The sequence below is a fragment of the Equus przewalskii genome, chromosome X (assembly GCF_037783145.1).
Source record: "Equus przewalskii isolate Varuska chromosome X, EquPr2, whole genome shotgun sequence".
In the NCBI taxonomy this organism is placed as follows: Eukaryota; Metazoa; Chordata; class Mammalia; order Perissodactyla; family Equidae; genus Equus; species Equus przewalskii.
Genome location: NC_091863.1, coordinates 104,590,191 through 104,616,384, shown reverse-complemented (window position 1 = coordinate 104,616,384; position 26,194 = coordinate 104,590,191). Strand labels below are relative to the sequence as shown.

The 26,194-nt window shown below is 45.9% G+C and overlaps 1 protein-coding gene across 5 annotated transcripts; it reads right to left on the bottom strand.

The window, feature by feature from the left end:
• Positions 1–15,726: 15,726 nt before the first annotated feature.
• RAB33A (RAB33A, member RAS oncogene family) lies at positions 15,727–25,944 on the bottom strand. Of its 5 annotated transcripts, XM_070604773.1 has the most exons (4): positions 25,853–25,925; positions 25,155–25,376; positions 24,680–24,977; positions 15,727–16,312 (listed from the first exon to the last, which is right to left on the bottom strand). In XM_070604773.1, the coding sequence occupies exons 3-4, from the start codon at positions 24,935–24,937 to the stop codon at positions 15,857–15,859; spliced, it is 714 nt and encodes a 237-aa protein (XP_070460874.1). In that variant the 5' UTR covers positions 24,938–24,977; positions 25,155–25,376; positions 25,853–25,925; the 3' UTR covers positions 15,727–15,856. The 5 variants fall into 5 exon arrangements, with proteins under 5 accessions (XP_070460874.1, XP_070460872.1, XP_070460871.1 ...); XM_070604771.1 differs by having other exon boundaries at positions 24,680–25,376; positions 25,853–25,944; XM_070604770.1 differs by having other exon boundaries at positions 24,680–25,376; positions 25,624–25,910.
• Between the last annotated feature and the right edge of the window lie 250 nt (positions 25,945–26,194).

Here is a 26,194-nt window from a genome sequence, read left to right as displayed (position 1 = left end):
CTTTTACTTTTCAAAAAATGTGGCAAAAATTTATAACATAAAAGTTGCCATTTTAACCATTTTCAAGTGAACAATTGAGCAGCATTAATTACACCAAGTTTTAAACTTTTGCCCAGAAATAGCTTCTTTGTGGTTTTAACATAGGTTCTCTTTTATATACAGATATTTTCTTTGCCTCTATCTTAGTTCACAAATATGATAAACCACATTCTTGCTATTTCAATATTTTAGGTAGGGGTCCAGCTTTGTGTTCTTCCATAGGTTCTATTTCTCACAGTATATATTAGGTTCACTTTCTTTTTTTTGCTTTTAAAGATTTTATTTTTCCTTTTTCTCCCCAAAGCCTCCCGGTATGTAGTTGTATATTCTTAGTTGTGAGTCCTAGTTGTGGCATGTGGGACGCCGCTTCGGCATGGCCTGATGAGCGGTGCCATGTCTGCGCGCAGGATGTGAACCAGTGAAACCCTGGGCCACCAAAGCAGAGCGTGCAAACTTAACCACTCGGCCACGAGGCTGACCCTATTTTTTTTTTTAGACAATGTTGTCTATTTATTTTGAGGAAGATTAGCCCTGAGCTAACATCTGCTGCCAATCCTCCTCTTTTTGCTGAGGAAGACTGGCCCTGAGCTAACATCCGTGCCCATCTTCCTCTACTTTATATGTGGGATGCCTGCCACAGCCTGGCTTGACAAGCAGCATCATGTCCGCACCCGGGATCCGAACTGGCCAACCCCAGGCTGGCCACCTAGGTTCATTCTCTTAAAGTATGATACTCTTAAAGTTCTGAGTCCCGTAGCATCATTTTTTAAATTTTGTTTAAATAAACCATTTCACAGTGTCAGTATTAAACTTACTTATTATAGACAGTTGAGTTTTATTTGATGCTAATGAGTTTTAGCTTGACAGTCTGATCCCTTTACCTCAGGCTATTCTAAATAGTTCTTTCACCTGATTCAGAAATAGCCATCTCACGCATGTGTGCTTTTTGGTTAAAGTTAAATAAAAGGTGTGATTGGCTCAGTTTCAATCCATCACTATTATTAGAAAAATAACCTCTAAACTACAGAGACTGAGCCTGGCCTGATGGCATAGTGATTAAGTTCACATGTTTTGCTTCAGTGACCTGGGGTTCGTGGGTTCGGATCCTGGGTGCAGACCTACACACAGCTTATCAAGCCATGCTGTGGTGGCATCTCACGTACAAAATAGAGGGTGATTGGCACAGATGTTAGCTCAGAGACAATCTTCCTCCAGCAAAAAGAGGAGGCTTGGCAACAGATGTTAGGTCAGGGCCAATCATTGTCAAAAATAAACAAAAATTAAGAACTACAGAGACTGAGTTTCTTGCTCATTTTGTCACACTTTGGCCAAACACCTCTTTGGGCCTCATATATTTGCTTAGCACACATTTATTGAGCACTTACTATGTGCCTGACACTATTCTAGGTGCTGGAAAAACAGACTGAAATCTCTGCCCTCGTAGGGCTTACATTTCAGTGGTGGAAGACAGACAATTGAAAATAAGAAAATTATATAGTATGTCATGTGATAATACTATGGAGAAAAATAAAGTAGGGAAGGAGGATGGTGAGTATGGGTTGGGGGTTGGACGGTTGCTATTTCAAATTTGGTGGTCAGGGCCATTTGTGACAACACGGATGGACCTTGAGGGTATTATACTAAGTGACATAAGTCAGAGGGAGAAAATCAAATACCATACCGTGTGATCTCACTCATAAGTAGAAGATAAAAACAACAACAAACACACACAAAGATACAGAGATTAGATTGGTGGTTACCAGAAGGGAAGTGGGGAGGGAGGAGGGTGGATGGGGTGACAGGGCACATGTGTACAGTGATGGACGGTAATTAGTCTTTGGGTGGTGAACGTGATGTAATCTACACAGAAATCAAAATATAATGACGTACATCTAAAATCCATATGATGTTATAAGCTAGTGTTACCTCGATGAAAAAATTGTAAAAAGAAAATTACAGGTGGACACACAAGGAAAAAATAAATAAATAAATACATGAGAATAACACCAGCCACATTTCAAGGCTGTTGGAGATTAAGACATCATGTCTTGAAAGTACGTGGTACAATGTCTGATGTAATCATTTAATAAATCATAGCTATTGTTAAAAAAAAATTTGATGGTCAGGGTAGGCCTCCATGAGAAGATCACAACTGAGTAAAGACTCGAAGGAGGTGAGGAAGTGAGCCACTTGGGTATCTATCAGAAGAGCATCCCAGAGAGAGAGAATAGCAAATGCAAAAGCCCCGAAGGGGAAAATGGAACCCTCCTACACTGCTAGTGGGAATGTAAAATGGTGCAGCCACTGTGGAAAACAGTTTGGCGGTTTCTCGAAAAGTCAAACATAGAATTACCATATGACCCAGCAATTCCACTCATAGGTATATACCCAAAAGAGTCGGAAGCAGGGACTTGGCTACCTGTACATGCATGTTTTATAGCTGCACTATTCACAACAGCCGAAAGATGGAAACAGCCTACATGTCATCAACAGATTAAGGGATAAATAGATTGGAGAATATTCTTTCAAAGGAATATTATTTAGCCATAAAAAGGAATGAAGTAGTGATACATGCTACAATGTGGATGGACCTCAAAAACATGATGCTAAGTGAAAAAACGTCATAAAAGGACACATATTGTATAATTTCATTTATATGTAATATCCAGAATAGGCAAAACCACAGAGACAGAAAGCAGCTTGGTGGTTGCCAGGGGCTAGAAGGAGGGAGGAATGGGGAGTGACTGCTTAATGAGTACAGGGTTTTCTTTTCTTTCCAAAGTGATGAAAATGTTTAGGAACTAGATAGAGATGATGGTTACCCAACATTGTGAATGGACTAAATGCCGCTGAATTGTTCCCTTTAAGATGGTTAATTTTATGGTATGTAAATTTTCGACAAAAAAAAAACCTTAGCAAACTAGGAATATGAAGGAAACCTCCTTAACCTAACCAAATAGAAATCTACAGCTGACGTAATGATGAGAGGAAGAAAAAAAAAGGCTCCAAAGTAGGATCATGCCTGGCTCAAGGAACGGCAATAAGACTGATGAGGCTACAGTAGAGGTGGGGGTGACAGGGGAGAGTAGTGGGAGATGGATCTGAGAGAGAGGGCACGTGGACCTTGTGGTATAGGGTCTCATGGCACTTGTAAGGATTTGGCTTTTATCCTAGTATAGGAATCCATTAGTGGGTTTTTGAACAGAGGAGTATTTTATACCTCAACGAAAAACAGAAATCCTTAAATATAGTCTTAACACAATCAGTCTGATTGCTGTCTTGAGAATAAGCTGCAGGAGACCAAGGGAAGAATCAGGGAGATTAGCTGGGAGGTTATTGTAATAATTGAGGTGGGAGATGATAGGGGTTTAGACTAAGATGGCAAGAGTGTAGGTGATAAGTGGCTCAATTGGGGGTATATCGTGAAGGTTGGGCCAACAGAATCTGTTGATGGTTTGGATGTGAGGTGTGAGAGAGAAAGTGTTGTGGGGGACAGCACAATCATTTAGCCTAAGCAACTAGAAAGATGCTGTTGATATTAACTGAGATGGAGAAGCCTAAAGGAGGAGCAGATTTGGGAGGGAAGATGAGGACTTTGATTTGGGACATGTTTGAATTTGAGATGTCTACTAGATATGCAGGTGGAGATATCATGGACACACATTCTGACGTGTGAGTTTGGAGTTTAGGGGAGAGGTCCAGGCTGTCAGTAACGTTTAATTCTTTTAAGGGTCACAAGAGCCAGCCCCAGTGGCCTAGCGGTTAAGTTCGACATGCTCTTCTTCAGCATCCTGGGTTCAGTTCCTGGGCACAAACCTACACCACTCATCTATTAGCAGCCATGCTGTGGCAGTGGCTCACATGAAAAAGAAAAAAAGAGGAAGATTGGCAATGGATGTTAGCTCAGGGCAAATCTTCCTCAGGAAAAAAAAAGTGTCACAAGACTGTATGTGATCACCAAGGGATAGAGTAGGAGTAGAGAAAAGACAAGGTCCACAGACTGAGCTCTAGGGCATTCCAACAGTAAGAGGTTAGGGCTATGAGAAGGAGTCAGCAGAGGAGATTGAGGAATGGCTAGTGATGTGAGAGGAACACCATGGGAGTGGCAGTGTCCTTGACCTCAGTTGCCTTATTTGTAAAATGTGGGTGTAAAACTTATTCTAGAGTTCTTGGATTCTATGATTCTACTGTAGTTATACCTAAACAACACTTGTAATTTCTTCTTAGGAGAAAATGAATGTAGAATGCCGCATACCACTATCCCCAATAGCAGAAACAGGGGCTTTTTCAATATTGAGAAAATGAAATACTCCAACTACTCCTAGGCATGGTTAACTCCATGCATATACTCTTGTAAAAGAAATGTTCTTCCATTTCTGCAAAAGAGGGTATCTAGGTCTAGATGTAATGTCAGTAATTTATAAATGGTCTACAAAATAAAGGTGCCATGGTCAAAGAAATTTAGGAAATTTATTACAGTTCAGTGGATTCTGTATTATGGGATTTTTCACGCCACGAGTGGTCTATGTTCCTCTAAGAGAAAATTTAGCAGACATTTATTTGACCCTGGAATTTCCCCCTCAGTACTTAATAACTTCTAAACCTTAATCTCCATAGGATACAGGGTGGAGAATGCTGACCTAGAGTAATCGTTAGTCAGATTTTCTAAATTGGGAAATAAAAAGTTATTGAGTGAGAGTGTTGACTAAGATGAACTTCTAAACGTTTCATCCACGTTCATAAATCGTTTGTAAGGTGCTGTAGTAACTGTTCCCATATTTTTAGAAATTATATCAGGAAAAAATTGTATGCTCGTTATTACATTTGTAAAATCTAAGAAATACATTACTGGGACAGACCAGTAATTTGTGTTGGAGGGTATGGTCACTTCACATTATTTCAAACTCAAGAAGCGTCAGACTCTTACCACCGTCGTGTCTAGCTTCTGTCCATAACTCATTGTGCTTAGTTTATCAATCTACTTACTTGCCTACCTTTCTTTTTTTTTTTTATTAATGTTATGATAGATTACAACCTTGTGAGATTTCAGTTGTACATTTTTGTTAGTCATGTTGTGGGTACACCATACCTTTCTTGACACTATTATTATTTTCAGCCTATTATTACCTATTAAGGAGTTTCTTATTCTGTAAAGTTTATTTCCTGCTTAAACAGCTTCAGGAGATCTTCCTTGATACTAAAATTATGAGCTTTGGAGCTGTACCTTAAAGGGGCAGTGTGGTGGAGTGGCTAGAGCCCAGGCTCTGCAACAGACTGCCTGGGTTGGAATTCCTGGCCTGCCAATGACTAGATGGCTGTGACTTTGGGCTCTGTGCCTGTTTTTTCACATGTAAAATGCAAATAACGGCACCTACTCATAGGGTTGAGGGAATTAAAACTGTTAATACATGTATATAGCACTTAGAACAGTGATTGGCACAGAGGAGTCATCATTGTTTCTATTATTGTCAGTCTACTACTCCCCTTATTGATTTTATTTCTGTCCTCATTTTATTCAGATAGAATGGCCCTAATCTTCACCCTATTTTTTATTTTGACCTTCCTACACCCCTTTCACAATCATTTCTGTTAACTTTCTTTTCCTAACCCGGTATGGCTTTCTTGAGAGTCATTGTTGAAGCACATAGCACTAAAGATAAGTATACCATTAGATTTTTGGAGTCTCAAGCTCACCAGACTTCTATTTTCAGGGAACGTCTATGAATGCTCCTGGGTTCGTTGGAGTCATAACTGTCTTTTATAAACAGTAGTAGGATATTTTCCCTAAGTTATACTGCTTAGACTTGACTGCACCATGGTTCGCCTCAATCTCGTGCTCACACACCTGACTCCCCTGATTTTGAGATCCTTTTGCAGCCTCATTCCCGTCACTTTGGTATTCGACCACCTGGAAAAGCTTGCTGTCGCCAGCAAACTCGGAGAAGCCTCTGTGCATCACTTTTACTGTTTTTAATTATTCATGCTGAATAATATCTATTCATCCATGGCACTGGGATGTATGGTGGTGCGGGGGGAGTTCAGCCTTGACATAAGACGGTCCTAGGTTTGAATCCCGGGTTTGTATCTAACCAGCTATGTAGCTTCAAGTAAATTACCTAAATTTGTCAAGCCTCAGCTTCCTCTTCAGTGAAAGGTGTGTAATGATAATTTCCTTGCAAGTTTGCTATAAGGATTAAAGATTTAATACGTATATGAAATTTGGCACTGGCCTGACAAAAAAGAGGCACTCAGTAAATGCTGTTGCAGCTTACACTATTACGACTAATGTTATTTAGTGCTATTCTTGCTGCTGCCACTGCTGTTAGTGCTGTCACTGCTGTTACTGCTTATTACTACTGCCAAGAGGAGACCCTAGAAACTACACATCAGTAGAATCTTCTCGTTGACAGTTTTAGTGGCAGTCCATCAGCACTGTGGTTATCTGTGACTTTGGCTTATAGTTCTCAAGTCTTGCAATACATTCCTCCAAACTGCTGGGTGGATGACAGCTCATCACAGTGCTTCAATTACATGTGATATGATTCTCTAATGTCGGAAATGAACGTAGCTCTGGCTTTTCCTGTCTAAAGACTATGAAATGGCACTGCATTGTTGAAAACTAGTACAGAATCCAATCTGCTTTGGAGGACAACTTCCTTTTGTCATTAGAGAATCCCTTCTTTACGGGAAACTTTTTAGTAATTATTTCCAAGAATTCATTTCCAAGAATCTCGCCTGATAATCGAAAACTATTAATTTTATGAAAAAGTGTCATTGTAAATACCAGCAGTAAAGTGCCCTTTCTTTTTGTAGGACTTTGAAGTGATTGCAAAGCACCTGCTTTTCTCAGAGGTTAGGGATAGCGTCACTCACTCTCGGACTTGCTCTATCTCTTCGCCCCTTAGCTCCTCCCCTCCCCCCCCACCTTCTCCAGTACATCTGCCTGGATAGATTCATTATAACATAGAAGAGAAGGAACGTTTTAGGTTGTACGAGTTTCTTTCTCTTGATAAAATGTTGAGCATAGAATGGGATATTTCTATCTAGGAAATCTTCAGAGCCTCGGAGCAGAAGAATCCTTGAGTAAATCAGTGAATATCTCAAGCTTAGAAATCTAGGCTATTTAACCAGTTGTCTGCTTATTGATTGAATCAAATGTCCTAAAGACCACAATTTGGAATGATTTTAAAAGCTGATTTTGTTTTCTTAGCAACTTTCAAATGGCCGTGTGGTCAAATTCCCTTAGGTCTGAATAATTTAGAAGAATATATTCAGTGCAGCTTTATTTTTAAAACTGAATGATTGGGAATAACCTGAATGGTCCTCCATTTTTGTTTCTTCCTAGTGCCCTTTATATCAGGGGAATTGAATAAAGTATAATACACAAACGTTTATCCATAAACTACATTTCCTATATATTATCTTATTTAAATCTTCAAAAAATCCTATAAGGATAATTTTCAATCCCATTTTACAGAGGAGCAAACTGAGGTCACTTGTCATTCTGAAAATAAAATGGTATCAGGAATTACTGACTTTTTCATATTACAGAAGCACCATCCTCCCTGCCCTGGTTTTAGTCAAATCTGAGCATTTTCTTTAATGGAAGATCTGCTCAATTTCAAATCTGACTTATGATCTGCAGACAAGTAAGCAATCCTTATTCAGAGGTCTAAAATTTCGTTATCTTTATAGCTGGCTTAAAACGCATATGGCCATTGATAAAAGCTAGTGCACAATCATGCTATTTTTCTTGTTCATAGGAATGGAGAGCTGGAAAGGATCTTAAAGGTCATTTTTCTCCCATCTCTCAAATGGTACAATTTGCTCTTCAAAAATACTTGTTTTTTACAGTATAGTACCTTTACAAAAACAGACACACAGATGAATGGAATAGAATTGAAAGCCCAGAAATAAAACCACACATCTACAGACAGCTAATGTTCGAAAAAGGAGCTAAGAACATACAATGGAGAAAGGAAAGTCTCTTCAATGGTGTTAGGAAAACTGGACAGCCACATGCAAAAGAATGAAAGTGGACCATTATCTTCCACCATACACAAAAATTAACTCAAAATGGATAAAAGAATTGAAGGTAAGACCTTAAACCATAAAACTCCAAGAAGAAAATACAGGCAGTATACTCTTTGACATCCGTCTTAGAAGGATCTTTTTGAATACCATGTCTACTCCGACAAGGGAAACAAAAGAAAAAATAAACAAGTGGGACTTCATTAGACTAAAGAGCTTCTGTAAGGTAAAGGAAACCAGGAACAAAACGAAAAGACAACCCACCAACTGGGAGAAAATATCTGCAGTCATATATCCAACAAGGGATTAATCTCCAAAATATATAAAGAACTCATGAAACTCAACAACAAAAAAACAAACAACCCAATCAAAAAAATGGACAAAGGATATGAACAGACATTTTTCCAAAGAAGGTATACAGATGGCCAAGAGGCACATGAAAAGATGTTCAACATCACTAATCATCAGGGAAATGCAAATCACGACTACAATGAGATATCACCTTATACCTATTAGAATGGCTATAATCACCAAGACAAAACACAAGCATTGTTGGAGAGGGTGTGGAGAAAATGGAATCCTCTTCCACTGCTGGTGAGACTGCAAACTGGTGCAGCCACTATGGAAAACAGTATGGAGATTTCTCAAAAAATTAACAATAGAAATACCATATGACCCAGCTATCCCACTACTGGGTATTTATCCAAAGAACTTGAAATCAACAATACAAAGAGACTTATGCACCCCTATGTTCATTGCAGCATTATTCACAATAGCCAAGAAGTGGAAGCAACCCCAGTGCCCATCGACTGATGATTAGATAAAGAAGATGTGGTATATATATATACAATGGAATAATACTCAGCCATAAAAAAGGCAAAATCGTCCCATTTGCAGCAACATGGATGGAATTTGAGGGTATTATGTTAAGCAAAATAAGCCAGGCAGAAAAGGACAAACACCATATGATTTCACTCATATGTGGAAGATAAACAAACACATGGACAAAGAGAACAGACTACTGGTTACCAGAGGGGAAAGGGGTTGGGAGGGTCGGCATAAGGGATAAAGGGACACATTTATATGGTGACTGACAAATAATAATGTACTGCTGAAATTTCACAATATTATAGACTATGACCTCAATAAAAATTTTTTTAAATACCTATTTTTTAAAAAAGTCCCAGTTGTTAGAGTGGACCCATTCCTGGACTTTCCATCCACCTGCCCTGCCCTCCCCTCGTAGGAGGACAGTTTGATCCTCAGGCACCTACTCAGTCTCTACCCCCAGGTCCTGGGCCTACACCCGAGCTAATAGTGATTTCACCAGCTCAAGCCCTGGCAACTAGCTTTATCAACTTCCAACGAATGTACTACTTAGTCCTGAATGCAACAGGGGTGGAGCCCGTAGTCTCAGGCCCAGGAGCGCATCCTCCTCTCACGCTTGAGAAGAATAGAGAAGAATAAGAGAAGTTAGCATTGTGGTTTTAGCTCTGCAGTTAGACAGACCTGGGCTATACCCTGCTTTAACACTGGGCAGCGGTCTTCCCCAGGGGCAAGCTGCTTTGATCATCCTGTGCCTCAGAAGTTGTTGTGAGGATTAAGCATGAGCCCATGTTAAGCATGTTACAGAGTACTCAGCAGTGCATAGTAAACAATAAATGTTAGCTGTCATTAATAATTGCCATGATTTCAGTTGGAGGTATAGAGGTTGAAAACTAGCCTGGGTTTGACATCATCCTTCCTGTCTAATGATCTCCCTGCAAGGACAGGCAGGACCGCAACACCCGGAGTACCCGCCCTGTATCTGAAGCATCGGGGTTTCCACCTGGGACTGTTGGGTAAGGCTCAGGTAGGCCAGGTTTCTTATCCATGCTTTTACCTGACACTTCCTCCTGTACTTGAAGATTAAATGCAGCAGATCACAATACTTACTTTATCACTGGGGCAAGGATTAAGTACCAACCTCAGAGTCAGCTGAGGTCCATTTCTGTCTATTTCAACTGTGTCATGGCTTAGGGGACTCTCCCTGTGATCCCACGGGTCTCTCATCAGACTCCCAGGGCTACTTAACTACCCAGCTTCAAAATCTATCTCCCAGGGCGGGTGAGGTGCTTCTCCGTGTCTCCCCCCGCCCTCCAACTTCCTGCTGCCATGCAAGTAGTTTTTACCAGGGTTCACAGATTTCCCTTAGGAGAGTTGAGCCCCAGTGACTTGGTGGCGGGAGTTTACTGATAAGAGTAACCTTTAACGTGAGATCTACCCTCTTAACAAATTTTGTGTTCTTACCACAAAAAGGAGGGGGGATAAAGAGACTTTTGGGGGTGATGGATGTGTTTATTACCTTGATTATGGTGATGGTTTCACAGGTGGATGCCTATGTCCAAACTCATCAAATTGTGTAAATTAAATATGTTCAGTTTTTTACATATCGATTATACCTCAATAAAGCTGTTTAAAGAAATTAGTAACCCTTCTAGTTACAGGTGTCTAAATGTGCAGGCTGGGACCAGGATTAGCTCCTTCCGTATTGGTTTCCATCCTAGGAAATGGTCAGTACCAGTCAGAAAAACGCCTACTAGTTAGTCAATGCTTTCCAACTGTCACTAATTTTACCAGCAGAGGGCGCAGAACAGACACACACACACACACACACACACACACACACACACACACACACACACACAGTCTCCAGTTATCCGTCGCGTGGGGAGTCCAGAGTGGTCCTCAGTGCAGAGGTGTTTATACTCAAGGGTAGTTCTTCACTTGCCTCTCGTGATTAAGAGGCTCTTGCCTACCAGTTTCAGACGAACAGCCCAAGGACATCTGGTATGACTGGAATCATTTCATTTATCCTAAGAAAGGATCCTGAAAGAATCCACCTCACCAGGCTGGGGTCCAGGGTTACCCAGATCGCTAGTTTTGAAGCTCTGGCTCAGGAAAGGTAGTTTCTGATTTGAGAGTTCATCAGGAAGCCTAGGGAGACACACACACACTGAGAGAGAGAGACCTGGAAGTATATCAGAATCAACTATGGACATTTTAATTTTTTTTTTTTTTTGAGAAAGATGAGCCCTGAGCTAACATCTGATATGCCGCCAATCCTCCTCTTTTTGCTGATGAAGACTGGCCCTGAGCTAACATCCATGCCCATCTTCCTCTACTTTATATGTGGGATGCCTGCCACAGCATGCCTTGCCAAGCAGCGCCATGTCCGCACCCGGGATCCGAACCGGCAAATCCCAGGCCTCCAAAGCTGAACGTGCGCACTCAACCGCTGCACCACTGGGCCGGTCCTCAGCTATGGACATTTAAAAAAACACACATTCCTGGGCCCTGCCCCCAGATCTAGTAATCTAGGAGATCCGAGTGTCTGAGGCTGGTGCCCCAGGAATCTGTACTTTGACAAGCTGCCAACTGATTGCATGCAGTCGGCTGTGAACCAGCATTTGGGAATCTCTGGTGTCCCTGTCTCAGTCCTGCTGCCCAGAACCAGTCCTTAGGGCCGTGGACAGTTAAGGGGACTTGGAGTCAGAAGAAGGTTTGAAACCAGTGGAGCCTAGGCCAGCCCTTCCAGAGGGAGCAAGGCCTCCCCCAGTGAGGGGATGAGGGATGGTGGGTGGAGGGAGCCCTCTATAGTAAGGCAGCAACTCTGTCCCCTCAGGTGTTAGAAGAGAGTGATCACTGGCCTCTCTGCATGTGCCGCTCAAAGTTGCAGGAGAAGCTGAGCCTTGCTTTCCAGGGAGCTCAGCACATCTCCACACCCTCCATCCCCATCCCTCACACACTCAGGGTGGGCTGCAGTCAGCTTCACTTGGGGAGTGGGCTTCTCCGGCTATTCTGGGCTGGATATCCCTTCCCGGCGCTGTTCTAGGTGGTTGTGCTCAGAGCAGCATCTGGTCTTGAGCTCTCTGCCTGAAGGATCCTGCTGAGAGAGTCTTCAGCCGCACCGAGCTCGGCCAGAGCAAGGCCTCAGGTGAACTGGGGGACGTGAGCAAATGCGCAGATATTGGAAGAGGAGTAGTTCTAAGGGGCCCAGTGACAAGATCCTACGGCTCCAAAGGCTGAGCAGTAGAGCCCAGCTGGCTGTGTGGTCCCAGCTATCGTCCAAGGCATGGACATCTTAGAGACTCCTTTGGCCCTTTTGACACTTCTGTTGCCATTTGGGCTTCTTGCAGGGATCCGGGCAGCGCCATCCCATTCAAGGAGGAATGTCCTAGTCTGGCCTCCTGGATATTGAGTGGCCTGCTTGCCAAACCCCCATGGGTCAGAGGACTGGCTGGAGTAAACCTGCAATCCCTGGAGCTTGGAATGAGCTGGAAAGACAGTATAATATCATAGAGAGAGCCTAGACTTGAAATAAGTCAGATCTCGCTTCAGCACTTACTACCTTAGACAAATCACTAAATCTCTCGGTGCATCCATAGTCTTATCTGTAAAATGGAGATCCTTATCCCTACCTCATAGGGCTGGAGGAACAGTAAATGAGCTAGTAAAAGAATATAAAGTGTTTTTGCACAGGGCCTGGAACACAATAGGTATTCAAATGTCGGTAGTTATTTCTCCAGGTCCTGTGTCTGTAGCACAGTTGAAGACTCAAGAGTACAGGTCTGTAAAGTGAAGAGGAGCTGTAGGGGAGAGAGACTGGCCATGATGGATTGTTCCAGAGACATAATGAGGATGAACGAGGAGCCTGAAAGCACCCTGCTTCCTTTGACTCCCTCAGCTCCTCACCACCCTCTCGGCAACAAGGGTGTCATGGTTCTCTGGCCTCGTGACTCCCCTTCTTTGGCTGTGCTCTGGGAACAGCCCATTCCCAAGTCCTCTTGCTCAATCTGAGAGGCCCGAGCACTGTTGAGCCACCCTGCTGATGCCAGAAGGAAGTTCTGGGGCTGAGAGACTGGATGGAGCCCAGAGATTCTCAGGATTCCTGGGGCCACAGTGGGGAGCCCCAGCACTTCTTGGTTGTCCCTAGGCGCCTGAGGGAGAGCGATGTCATACTACAGGAAGGGACAGAATCAGGCAGGTGAGGCACAGAAGACAGAGGCAGGTAGGATTGGTGAGTTCCTGCTATTTGCAGCAAAACTACCAGGGACTTAACAGTACCAAAAGGTGATAGTCTGGGGGAAATTTTCAGAGTCTGGTTTTTAAGGTGGAGGCCAGCCAGCATGGAGGTGGCAACCCTGAGGCCCACACTCAGAAACCTCCCAGGAAGGGGTGTCAGTTCCTCTCAGAGGAGCTAAGGAAAGTAGAAGCTTTTCCCTCTTGTAGGTCAGCAAGCCTGTTGAATCTTTCCAAAGGTTACTGAGTCTAGATGATGCTAAGACCTTCTGCTGGCTTCCCACTGCACTTAAATAAAACCCCAACCCGATAGACCTGGCCTTACCTACTTCTCTACCTCGTCCACCTTCTCCCCCTTGCTTACTCAGCCACACTAGCCTCCATTCTGTTCCTCAACGGCACCAACCTCACTCCTGCCTCAGGGCCTTGGTATTCGCTGTTTCCTCTGCTCAGGGTTCTCTTCTCCCTGTCCTCACAGCTGGTTGCTTTTCTTCATTCAGGTCTCGACTCAAATGTTCTCTCTTTGAAGATGCCTTTTGTGCCAACTCTTATCTAGTATGGTGCCCTTCTCCTGCCTCCCTCACTTTCTATCTACTTACCTTGTTTTATGGCCCTTAGAGTCCTTATTACTCTCTCAAGTTATCTAATTTGTGTATCTCGTTTCTTATTTTGTGTCTGTCTCCTTTACGAGAGCAGGATTTTACTCTGTTCACCTATGTATCCCCAAGGCTTAGAACAGTGGCACGTAGTAGGTGCTCAGTAAATGTTTGTTGAAAGCCTAAAAGAGGTCAGAGGCAATCCTGGTCAGAGGACTTGGAATGTTGTCATCTTGACCCTGTCACAGCAGAAAGGGGTCCTGACCAAGAAGAGTCAAGACTCAGACTGATATGCACCCATTAGGATAGACAAGTGTACCTGCAGCCACTGAGAGGTGGCCCAGCCATGCAGCCAGGTCACAAGAGCCAAAAGACACTACAACAGCCGGTCATGTCCAAGGCAAGGAGTCAGCATCTGAAGTCTGAGACAAGGCCCTGGGGTATTCCATCAGGGGAAGCATAGCGACAGGGGGGTCAGCAGGCAGTTCACCAACAGACAACAGGCTCTCAGCCCCTCGGGTGAGATTCGGGGTCAGGGCATTGGGTGAAGACAACTAGTGAGAAAACACAGCCCTAACTAGGGTCCTAGGTAGGCTCCAAAGACTGGGATCCAGACAGAAGCCAAGTGCTGAGAACCAGACTGGGGGGCTGGGCTGAGCCCAAGGCCAGGTTGGGGTAGGGTGGGGGATTAGCCGGTGCTGGAAGAAGAGGGCTGCAGAGCCAACCAGGCAGGCTCAGACAGGCTATTTGTTTGGGTGAGAAGCGCATCTGGCATATATTACCCTTTGCTGTGGGGGACAGGGGCAGACTAGAGGAGAGTGCTCGGGGGCTGTCTGCCTGGGTCCCTCTCCCCACCGGCTTCCAACAAGAGAGCCGCCTTAAGGAGCACCTCCCAAGCAAAGAAATCTACCCGCGGCTGTTGTAGACAGGCCTTGATAGCCACTTTTAGTTACTTTAACAATTGGACAAGGGGCTTTCACATCCTAGGACCAGAAACATAAGAAATACTTACAGGACTCCTTCTGGAGAACCACCAAAAGCTCCCATTGGCTCAAAAAGCAACCAACTGTCCTGCCTGATGCACAGGTCTCCCCAACCTTGGCTCCCCACTAGGGCTGCACAGCTGTCAGTGGGCCAGACTCCCAGTTGTCCTCCTGCTCAACCCCAAAGTCATTCCTGCCTCCCTACTTTTGTACCCTCCCCTCCTCTTTACCAATCCAAATGTTACACTTCATTCAACATACAAAGTAAGTCTAATTATTCTTCAGTGACCCCTCCCTGATGTTGAGTCCATAATGCTCTCCACCCCCATAGCACAGCCTTACACTTGGTAAGCTTGTTTAATTTTTGTTCTCCAGTAGTTTAGTGGTTACATTATTCCCACACCTGGATCAGAGGGTCTTTGAATGTAGGGGACCAATCCTCCTATTGTTATGTTTTCTCCATAGCACCCAGCAAAGATCTGGGGGCATAATAGATATTTGTTAGCTTGAGCTCTGCCCTCTCCAAGAAAGGGCAAGGGAAAAAATTCCACCTTTGGTGTCAGAGACTGCTTGGTGAAAAATGGGAATCCGGTTCTAACTACTTTGAGGCAACTGGGCTCATGGGGCAACCTATACTTTCTATTTTTAAATTTGGGGAAATAAGGAGAGAGCAGCCTACTCTCGACATCCAGGGAACCTAGGAAATATTGGTGAGTCAACGTCTTCTTTCGAGACTTCTCTATTCTGCTGCCTGCATTGGTGCTCTAGAAAGACATATCTGGCCTATACCTCCCCCACCTTCTGGGTGTTTCTGCCCACTGATGACACACCGAATAAGAGAATGAATTAGGTCTGAAGAAGTGCCTCAAATGATGAGAATTCCAGGTGGCATAGACGGCTGGTAGGGAGTGTGCCTGGGCACGGGCATATCATTCTATAGTAGGGCAAGCTGCCTCTTCTACTCATCACAATCAGAAACGTCTTCTTGGAGGAAAGCAAAACTTGAAGGCACATGATAATCTATACAAATTTTATTTTAATATCAATTTGTATGGAAACAAGCAGGTGTCAGCATTATGCAGGCACGGAAAAAAGGGAAAGAAAAAATTCCAGTGATAATTGATCTTGTATTTACACCATTTGGTTTCAACAGGGACAGGAAGTTTTACTGTTAGCTTCCTGTGGGAACTCCAGTTTCTGCACCTTCCCCTGCTGCCTTTCAGCATCACGATAGAGCAGGGATTTCTGAGCCTTCAGTCGGCAAGCCAGGCACATGAAAATTGACTCCACGTTCTGGCTCTCTTTGGGGTCCTTGGCCGACGTCTCAAACAAGAGCATGTTGTGGGCATCGGCAAATTTCAGGGCTAGGTTGGAGGGCACCTGGATCTGTTCCCTCAAGTCACACTTGTTGCCCACAAGCACTTTCGGGACTAACGGGGGCACAGCATGCCCATTGCACTCTTGGATCCACATTTTGAGGTTGGTGAAGGATGTCATCTTGGTGACGTCATAGACGAAGACCACTGCGTGCACATTGCGGTAGTAGTGCTCGACCATGCTTTTGCGGAAGCGTTCCTGACCTGCTGTGTCCCACACCTGAACCTGGAAGATACAAAAACCCATATTTGGGGTCAGCAAAGGAAATATGAATGAGTGGGAGAAAACATGGTTCTGCGGCATTATAAAAATGAGGTGACAAGTCCTGACACAGGAAGTGGTTCTTTGACAGACTGGCAGAATGGACTTCTCAAAGTATAGAGAGAAGGTTCTTTCAGAGTTTATAAAGTTTTTCTTAAGATTTTTAGCTGAAAATCTTGACTTGAAAAATCTTAAGGTTTTTAGTTGAAAAACTGGGATGAAAATTGGTCAGCTTTTCTGGAGGGAAATTTGGTAATATTACCAAGAACGTGAAAAATGTTCAAAACTCTTTGAGCCTATAATCTCACTTCCAGAAATCTATACACAAGAAATAGCAGAGATGTTGTCAAAATTCTGTACAAAAATCTTAATTGCAGGGTTATTTATACTTTTTTAAAAATCAGGAAACAACCTAAATGCTCCCTAGGAGAGGAATAGCTAAGTACATGTAGATATCTATACGATGGGCTATTATGCAGCCATTAAAAGTGTTTTTAGGGGCTGGCCCCGTGGCGTAGTGGTTAAGTTTGCATGCTCGGCTTCAGCAGCCCGGGGTTCACTGGTTCGGATCCAGGCACGGATCTACACACCGCTCATCAAGCCATGCTGTAGCAGCATCCCACATACAAAATAGATGAAGATTGGCACAGATGTTAGCTCAGGGACAATCTTCCCCAAGCAAAAAGAGGAACATTGGCAACAGATGTTAGCTCAGGACCAATCTTCCTCACGAAAAATAATAATAATGTTTTCAAACAACAAATGGTGGAGGAAATGCTCACAAAATATAAGTAAGTGAAAAAGTAGGGTATAAAATGTTTCATATGCTATGGTCCCAATTTTTAAAAAATATTCAACAGACATATGCATGAGAAAGACTGGACGTGTACACACTAAACATTAATGGTTATTTATGGGCAGTGGGACTATAGGTGATATTTATTTTCTTCTTTTTTTTCATATTTTCTAAATTTTCTACTGTAATAAACATCACTTTGCTTTGGGGGGTTTTGCATGACTTTTTAAAGAAAATAGGTCAAATCTCATCTTTTAGCTCAATTTACAAAAGTTCACTTCTCATAAGTTCACTTCTAGAAAAGCTTAAACAAAGTTCCCTTCTTTGTTATGTAAAAGGTAATTTAGCTCGCTGGAGTTTTCTTCTGCATCTCAGCTTTTGGGATAAAGGCCAAATTATGAAGGAAAAACGCTGATATCAGTAACATATACAGAGACAAAATTCCAAAAGGAGACTCTGGAGTCAACACACGTTCAGCCCAATCTATTTCCCTTTATATATCCAAAGTCTTGGACAAGAGAAATTCATACTCAGAATGATGGTCCCAAGGCCCTATACAATTCTCAGTTATCAAAGCAAATTTGATTATGGCCACTAATTGACTACTATGGCTCTTAAAACAAAGTATCGCCTTTATTTGGAGTTAGCAGTCAGTAAGTATAATCTAGTAAATATAATTGAATCTCTTTGCTGAGTAAAGATCTTACACGGCCCCAGAGTCATCATGCTGAACATCAATTATCATTGTCCAGGCTCCCCGTCATCTCCTCTATGGACGCGGCTACCACGTTCCTTTAGCACGACTCTCAAATTCACCCCTTCTTCTATTTCGATTTTCATGTCCCTAGGTCAGACCCTCCTCTTCTCACTCCTAGACTACAGCAGAGTGTTTTGGATTCTAGATGTCTTCATTCCAATGCTGCCTGCATACTGCTTTCAAACTAGCCTTCCTAAATCCCTGCTTCAGGAAATTATGGTAGCCCTCCACTGCACGTAGCATCAAATGAAAAGATTTCTGTCTGCCATAGTTTGACCCCACCAACCTGGTTTTGAACTACTCATCTACGCCTGGTTCATTCCCTGTGCTGTCCCTTTGGTCCTGCTAGTCCCCCCTTCCCCTACAGAATTGGTTGTCCCCCATGGCCCTATCCAAATTTCACCCATTCTTCAAGGCTCAGTTCATGCCTCTACCTTCTTCCTAACACCTCCCCCAACTTCTCTTCAATTCTCTTTTCTTGCCTCTACCTTCTTCCTAACACCTCCCCCAACTTCTCTTCAATTCTCTTTTCTTAGGAATTTCTATTGCACTTTGAGTCTGTGCCACGCCATTTAGATTATATTTATTTGTTCTCTAATTGTTTCGTCAGTGCTCTTGGCATCTCTCCAGTTAAACTGTAAGCGGACTTTTTTCTGCATCAGATCACTCGTCATCATGGCTGTCATCATCCTCATCCTCAACACCAAAAAGCACTATTGGCCTGAGCCACCAACACTACAAACAGTCCAGCATTCTAAGTATCTGCCAAGGTGATTTCAGAGAAAACGTTCGACTTTGGTTACACAGAAAAACATAAGTCCTTGAACACTGATTTGCTTTGGCAAGCAAAGACAAAAAAGATTTTCATTTCTTCCACCTCTCTAGTGCTCTGAGCAGGAAGAAAAGGAGAACAGGCCAGGAAAGAAATGGAGGTCGGTGGGAAGAGAGCAGATAGAGCACAAGAATATCATTACCACTCGGTTCCTGATCCCCACCCCCAACCCCAGTAGTCCTAACTCTTGCCTCTGAGTAAGGCTGAATCCCCACCAGCCCTCAGGCATGTGGCAGATGCTTTAACACCATGAGCTCAGGACTCTAAAAATACCTGCCACTAGCAGGAACACGGGTGGGAGTGTGTGAGGTGTTTGGGGCTGAGTAGGTTGGCTGTTTGGCTTTTTTTTGGCTTCAGAATTGTATACACCGCCCAAGCTGCCGGAACTGCAGGGAGGGCCCTTTCTGCCGGCGACCTTTGCCTTTCCAATGCTGCGGGGAGCCTTGAAGCTTTCATTTGGAGGCTCAGAATTGAAACTGTAGGCACTGCTCCCATTCCAGCTCTTTATAAACGCCAATCCAAGGCCTTTGCACTCCTGTCTGTGGTGAGACGGGAGCCAGGAAGCAGGCTGCTCACAGCAGAAAATCAGAAGGACCGATGGCATGGCCTCGGAGTCATCACAAAGGGAGAGCACAGCTGTCAGGCTCACTAGACAGACAAGCGACCTCATTTTGTTTGGGGGTTTGGTGTGCATGTTCTCCTTAGTATCCTCATAAACCCCCGGCCCCTGCCAGACAGTGAAAGCATCTCCTTCCCCCTTTGCAGCTGGCTCTCCTCTCATCCATTCTTCCCTTCCTGTGGGCACTGCATCTACGTGGTGGCCAGGGCTGACTACCCCTTAGCCACATACGTGCTCCTCAGATTCTCTTTTCTCTCCAAGGGCCAGTGGCGTGTAATGGAATCAAACCAACTCGGGTGCAAATCTCGGCCCAATCATGTACTACTAGTACACGTTAGGTGTTTAGTACATGTAGTACTAGTTAGGTGTCCTTAGGCAAGTTGCTTACTCTATCTTCAGTGTCCTCCCTCCTCTGGAAACCGAGGACAACCACAGCAGTCTTGTAGGGATGCTGTGAGGATTAGCATTCCTTGTAAGTACCTGACACGGTGCCTGATACACACTCTCCCTCCTGGCCTGAAACCTCCACCATCAAGTCTGGCCTGACAACTCATTGAGCAGGAGGTGCTGTTGGAAACGCAGCAGTAGCTTTGGAATTGGGAGCCCTGGGTTCCAGCTCCCCCGCTTAGTAGCTGAGTAAATGACTAGGCAAATGAAATAACACGTGAGAAAGAGCTTTGGCAGAATATAAAGTGCTCTGCAAATGTTAGTTGTTGCCATTGTCTCAGAAAGCCCATCAGCCCTGTCCTGGTAGCACTGCTCCTTGGATCTGTTGGTTCTCATCCTGGAAAGCACAGAAAGCTTGGCTTGTTGATGATGAGTTAGAGCCAAGGCAAAGGCAGTCAGTGGGGAGGGGGAGGAGAGAAGAATGCCAGCAACATGCCATGGGTGGCTGGGGGTAGGCCAAAGTGACGGGGATGCTGGAGGAGGGTCGAGGGGCACAGTGTGGGGAGCTGCCAAAGATAAATCTAGTCTTTTGAACTATTTTCCTGGGGCTCCCACTGCCTGAGCAAGCTTCAGCAGATCCCCCACCCCCTGCACGTGCTCTTCGCTTACATGAGTATTTCTTTTCCCTGGGGAATATATCTGGCATCTTTCTATAGATGAGACATGAATGTCCTTTTGTTGGAAGCTGGCGGGGGAGGGTAGAAGAGGAAAAAGGGAGACAAATACATCTGTAACCTTTGGAGGGTGCCCAAGTGGATGATGGGAAAAGTTTAAAACAAATCTTTTCTTCAACTAGCTGGACTGTCCCATCTTCATCTAAGATACACACACATAAGGCTGACACAGAGAATGGCAAAGGAGGACAGAGACAAAGAGAAACTCATGCACAGAAAGAGAGGCAGCAAGGCAGACAGAGAAACACACACTGATAGATAATTAACCATTAAGCTAACTGGCAGAAGAGGGAAGCTCAGAAGCCCTAAAGAAGACATGATGTCATCCTGACTGCAGGCAGCTTCTGAGGGAACACACAGCTCAGCCCCTGTCCACTCGATAATATAACACAGGTAGGTGTTTTTCCAAGTGATCAGCAGAGGACGAGAAATCCACAGTCCTGGGCGGCACCTGCCCACAGCCATGGCTGACCTGCAGTTTCCTGGTCCAGAGGGATGGACCAGAGGGGGTACCCAGCCTGTGGGAGAAACCAAACTAGAGGCGGGGGGGGGGTTCCATGAGAATTTACGAAGAATGGTTCAAAAATTAATTCTGAGCCTCCCCTCTACTACTTCCCCCATCCCATCCCCCACATACAGCTACTTGGCATTTTCCAGTGCTTTTAGACGGAGACAGGTTCAATATGAGTTAGCTAAACCCCTAGGAGACAGACACACAATGGTCATTAAGGGAAGCTCCACCTTTCCTTTGGGGGTTGGGGGATGCCTCCACCCTTCCTAGGCTGATCTCAGGAAGGAGTGTCAGCTTGCCCATATGCTGTCCCTCCCTGTCCCTGTCACAGGTAACTGCATGGGTTGGATGGACCATGGGAGTCACCTAGAGTGGGGATTTATATGGAAAGAGCACCTGGAAGGGGATTAGGAGACCTGAGTTGTAGGCCGGGCCCTGTGTGATCTTGGGCAAGTCACTTTCCCTCTCTGAGCTTCAGTTTCCTATCTGTAAAATGAGGACGTTGGATTAGAGATTCTCAAGGTCCCTTCCATCTCTGAACATTCTCTCATTCTCACGCCCAAGGTGAGACAGTCAGGGTGCAAAACATAAGACTCAGGTACTCAGTTCAATGTCTGGAGTGCAGCTGAAGGAGACAGCTTGAAGGCTCCTGGGTCTTGGGGCTATAACCCTGGGCCCCTGGCCTAAAAGAGACCATAAGGCTGGCCGCCTGGCATGACACCTTCCCCCGTGCGCACTCCTGATCCCGTCCCAGGGAAGGCAGGATAGTGAGATGGTGAAGTCCTTGGGGTCAAGGGTCAAAGACTGAAGCTCAGATCCATGTGCCTTTGGGCAAGTTATTTAATCTCTCTAATGCTGGTCTCCTTAGCTATAAACTGGGAATAATGATAATAGTCTTAATTTCATAGGGCTGCTGTGAAGATGAAATAGATAGCACGTGTAAAGTGCCTAGCCTGGGGTCTTTGTTTATTCACTAAATAGAAATAGTTGTCTTGATGTTCACATTAACCAGGAAACACTGTATTGTACATGTTGTGATGGGGAGGTGATGGGGACACATTGATTGGAGACACCAAATGGGGCTTCAAAGCCCTAGGGATGGCCCTGGTAATTAAGAGAGTAGCCCCAAATACGCTAAGTCAGTCATTCCCCCTGCAGGGGTTGACACATGTGCTACCCTGGGAGGCAGAGAGCAGCCCAGGAGAGGCCACACCCTGCTCTTGGACTGCGAGAAGAGCTCGCTGAGACCTCTCGACCACTCTCCTGTGAGACCTGGCATTTTATAGCCCGACAGCCTTCTATTGCTGGCTGTGGTCTAGGGCCACCTCAGCCTGTCACCCTGGACTTTTTGCCCTCCCCCAAAGGAAGAAACCTTTGGCAGTCATGTCATGGCATGGTTTTGGCACTTGTTCCTGGAGAAACTCCAGGCCAGCCGGAGTGTGGGGCAAAATCTTCTCCTGTCTAGATCCTGTGCTAGCTGCCATGCTCTGCCGTCTTCCCACAGACATGCTGGTCTTGCCTGGCGGCTTTGGCCCTGAGGTTGCAGCAGCTTTACAAGAGGCAAGGTCACCATCTCCCCACTCCCACACCCCACCCTGAGCTCCTTCAGCATCTGCACTCAGAGGGCTCCGCCGTGAGCCGTGTCACAAGGCTTTGCCCTCTTGAAAATATCATCTTCCCAAAAAAAGCCTGTATTAAGCACTTATCAGCACGTGGTGTTGTGCCGAGCTCTGTTTCCAGTGAATCACACTGTCACAGGCTCTGCCCCCTGGGAATCTGGAATCTTTGGCGGACTGTAAAATCCAGTTTGGCGAAGCACGGGGGTGTCAGAAGGGAAGGAGCCTTTTAACAAGTTCCCCGAGTCTATTGGGTGCTGACCCGATTCCCCTCATTTTCACCTCCCATTTCCTACTTTCTAGATTCCTCCTCTCCTCTCCCCCCTTCTCCCTCCTCCCCAGACACCCAAACACTTCCTTTTTCCTCCTTCTGAATTTTCAGTGGATTTATGGCCCCTCTCCTAAATCCTGAGAACTCTTTGGTTCAATGTGACACTTGATTTGAAACAAGTGATAGCATTAAATGTTAAGGGTTTTGAGGGTTTAAGAGCACATCCACAAGTATATTTCTACTTTTAAAAGGCATTTTAAAAGGCATGTTTTAGAATTTCCAGAATCTTAAAACCTTACATTAAAGAAATTAGACACACTAGAGAAAGTCTTAAACAAGCAAATGTCAACATAAGGGCCCCAGGACAAGATAGAGACAGATACCTGCTTTGACTTTAAAAAGGAAGCGAAGCAACTCCCCCCAAAATGCAAGCGGTGAAAAAGATCACTATTTCAAAACGGTGCCATATCTTCCCGACCCTGAGGCTCAGATGTTCTCAAGAGCCCTCCCTCACCAGTACCGAGCTGCCCATCTTCCTGACATCAAGTGCCTTGGCCTGGTTTCTGGAGCCATTTTAAAACCCGTTCATTTTAATAATCAAAGCAGTCAGGAGTCTTGCACAGTTTAGAGTGTTTCGTCATTCTCCCCAGTTACTCAGCCCTTCTCTCTACATCACTCAGAAGAGGGGCCTTGTGGTCATTCAGGCTGTTTGACCAGCAGGAGGGAGGTTCACCCGACAGGGGCCAACCACTGGCTCAAGAAGAGGCAGGCGGTGGGGGCTAGAGGAGTTGATCTTTAGCGCCCAGCGCCTTTTGAGGTGCCTTTCCTGCCTATAACCCTACCCCCCCGGCCGCTCCCCTGACACATGAAGCCACCCTTGCCATGTCCTCCCTCCCACCATCCTCTGCACATTGAAATACTCCTGCCCTATTCAGTTTCTACCTTTTCTGAACCAAAAGTGAGCACAAATGGTCAGACAAGAATATCTGTACTTAGCCTATCTGAGAAACTAATGAGCGGGAAGGACCCAGACACTTCCGTTGGCCCTCAGATAAGTTGCTCTGCATTTCGACAAAGGCCTGCTGCAGATAATACCAATAGAATGAGTAATGGGCAGTTTATTCGTTAGGTACCCCAGACAAATAAAGAAGATATCATTTGGGGGGACTGTTCCAAAAGAACAAGTTTTGTCTGTTATGAAGGGCTGGCAGGTGACTCTGTCTCAATTTGTTTAAAAGGGCTCATGGCTTTGTGCCAGAACCACCCCACTCCACCCCTATTCCAACTCAGCCCTAATCTTAACCATAAACTCTAACTTAAAATAAAGTGGCTTTCATTCTCTATGGATGGCCATCCTTTCCTCCCCTCTAATGCCTCGGGGCTCAGCCAAAGTGGGTTTTTGCACTCTATTGGCACCCAAGAGGTAGAAGAGGCCTCAAGATGTATAAAGTGCTTTGGGATCCATCCCACAGACCAGGACCAAGAGATGCCTCACGCCTCCCTCTGCCCACAGGTGCCGCTGCTCTCAGTTCAGGGTCAAGGATGGGATCAGACATGCCTTTCCTGGTGACAGCTGTCAAGCAGGGGCAAAGGGCATGAATGCAACCACTCCCGCCTGCCCTAAAAAACCGGGTGAGGTGGGAACCAGGCCACTGAGAGAGGCAAAGGGAATGAGGGGGTGCCGAGGGTCTTGGGCTCAGCAAGCGGTGACACAGCCACGCGCTGGACGTTTACAATCTCTAGAGCAATGCCTCAGGCGAGGCCACCTCCCAGATCCCTCCCTTCCCGGACCTGACCATCTGAATCACCTTGATCTTCTCGCCCTCGATTTCCACGGTCTTCTCCCTGAAGTCCACGCCGATAGTGGCCTCAGTCTTGTCTGGGAAGGTCCCCCCGCAGAAGCGAAAGGTCAGGCAGGTCTTGCCCACGTTGGAGTCCCCAATCACGATGATTTTGAAGATGCGAATCTGCACGTACTGGTCCAGCGACGAGTCGAGCTCCAGGGACGCCAGGCCAGCGGATGAGGCGGGCTGCAGGCTCCCATGGCCCAGGATGGGCTGCGCCATCTCCCCGGGACCGAACCTGGGCCCCAACCCCCCTTGAGGGCTCCACACAAAGAAAACGGCCACGTTAGTGCGCTCGAGGCGAGCGAGCTTTGTGCGTGTGTGTGTGCGTGTCGGTGAGTGTGTCCGCGCGTGTGTGCGTGCGCCGGCAACGTGTGCGCGCGCGCGCGTGAAGGGGGTGCCTCTCGCCCCGGGCCCCCCTCCTTCTCCTCCAGCGCACCCTCCTTGCAGCTCCAAGGCACTAACACAAAAGCCAGAGAGGAGAGGAGAGATGGAGGAGCGTGGCAAGCCGCGAGCCTTCTCCTCTGCCTGTACCCTCGGACGGGACGCTCAGGCGCTCGATCCTATGATGCTCCCGAAGCCGCCGCCGCCGCCGCCGCCGCCTCGCCTTTGCCTAGACCCTCCCCTGCCTGACCCCAGAGGCACACAGGAGGGAGGAAACCTAAGGAGGAAAGGGAGGGGGTGGGGACAGCGGCACACACCACCCCGGGATGGTCTTCCTTTCTCCTTGTCCCCATTTATGCTATAGGTCTCGGGCTCCCCACCCCCACTTTCTTGGAGTGCACGGGGTCAGTGGGCAGGGAGCACAGCTGTGAAGGACAAAGAGAGCTGCACCCTAAGGCATCTCTGGAGCTCGTCAGCCTTGGAACAACGCAACTCGGCGAGGGTGGGGTGCGGAGCGAAGATACCTCTTTCACCTCCTTAGCGGCGGGCAGCTGAGCCGCGCCTCCGCAGCCCCCTCCCAAGCCTTGGGATAAAGGGATGCTCTGTCTTAGAGTAAGCAGGTGCACTCGCGCGCCCCAAGGAGCCAGGGAGGGCGCTGCCGGCCGCCGGTTGCGGGGGCCCGCGCAGCTGAGAAGAGGGAGCCGAGGGGAAAGGGTGTGCGTGTGGAGGGGTGTTACTGTTTCTGTCACAGACTTGCCAGATGTAGGGGGGCGCGTGCCAGGCGCCAACCTCCTCTCATCACACCACGAGCACCCATCCTCTGCATGTCCAGGAGAGTAGCTCCCATTGGCTGCCGGAGTCGGTTGTGTTTGTCTGGCCAATGGGGAAGGCCCGCCACGGGAGAGGGCCATACAGGGCATAGGAGAAGGGGGGAAGTTAGTGGTGGCAGCTCCAGCAAAAGGGGACCTTGTTTCCGGAGCTAACCATTACAGGCCCAGGTGGAGGGATCTTAGAATATGGCATAAACCTCACAGTGTCTTGCATTCTCGAGTCCTCCCTATAATCGTAAGACCTTCCAGAATGGTAGACTTTCAA

Coding starts and splice junctions, on each gene's coding strand:
- RAB33A (XM_070604771.1), bottom strand. CDS start 24,937: ATGGCGCAGCCCATCCTGGGCCATGGGAGCCTGCAGCCCGCCTCATCC. Junction 16,313..24,679: donor TCGAGGGCGAGAAGATCAAG/GTGATTCAGATG, acceptor TGTATCTTCCAG/GTTCAGGTGTGGGACACAGC.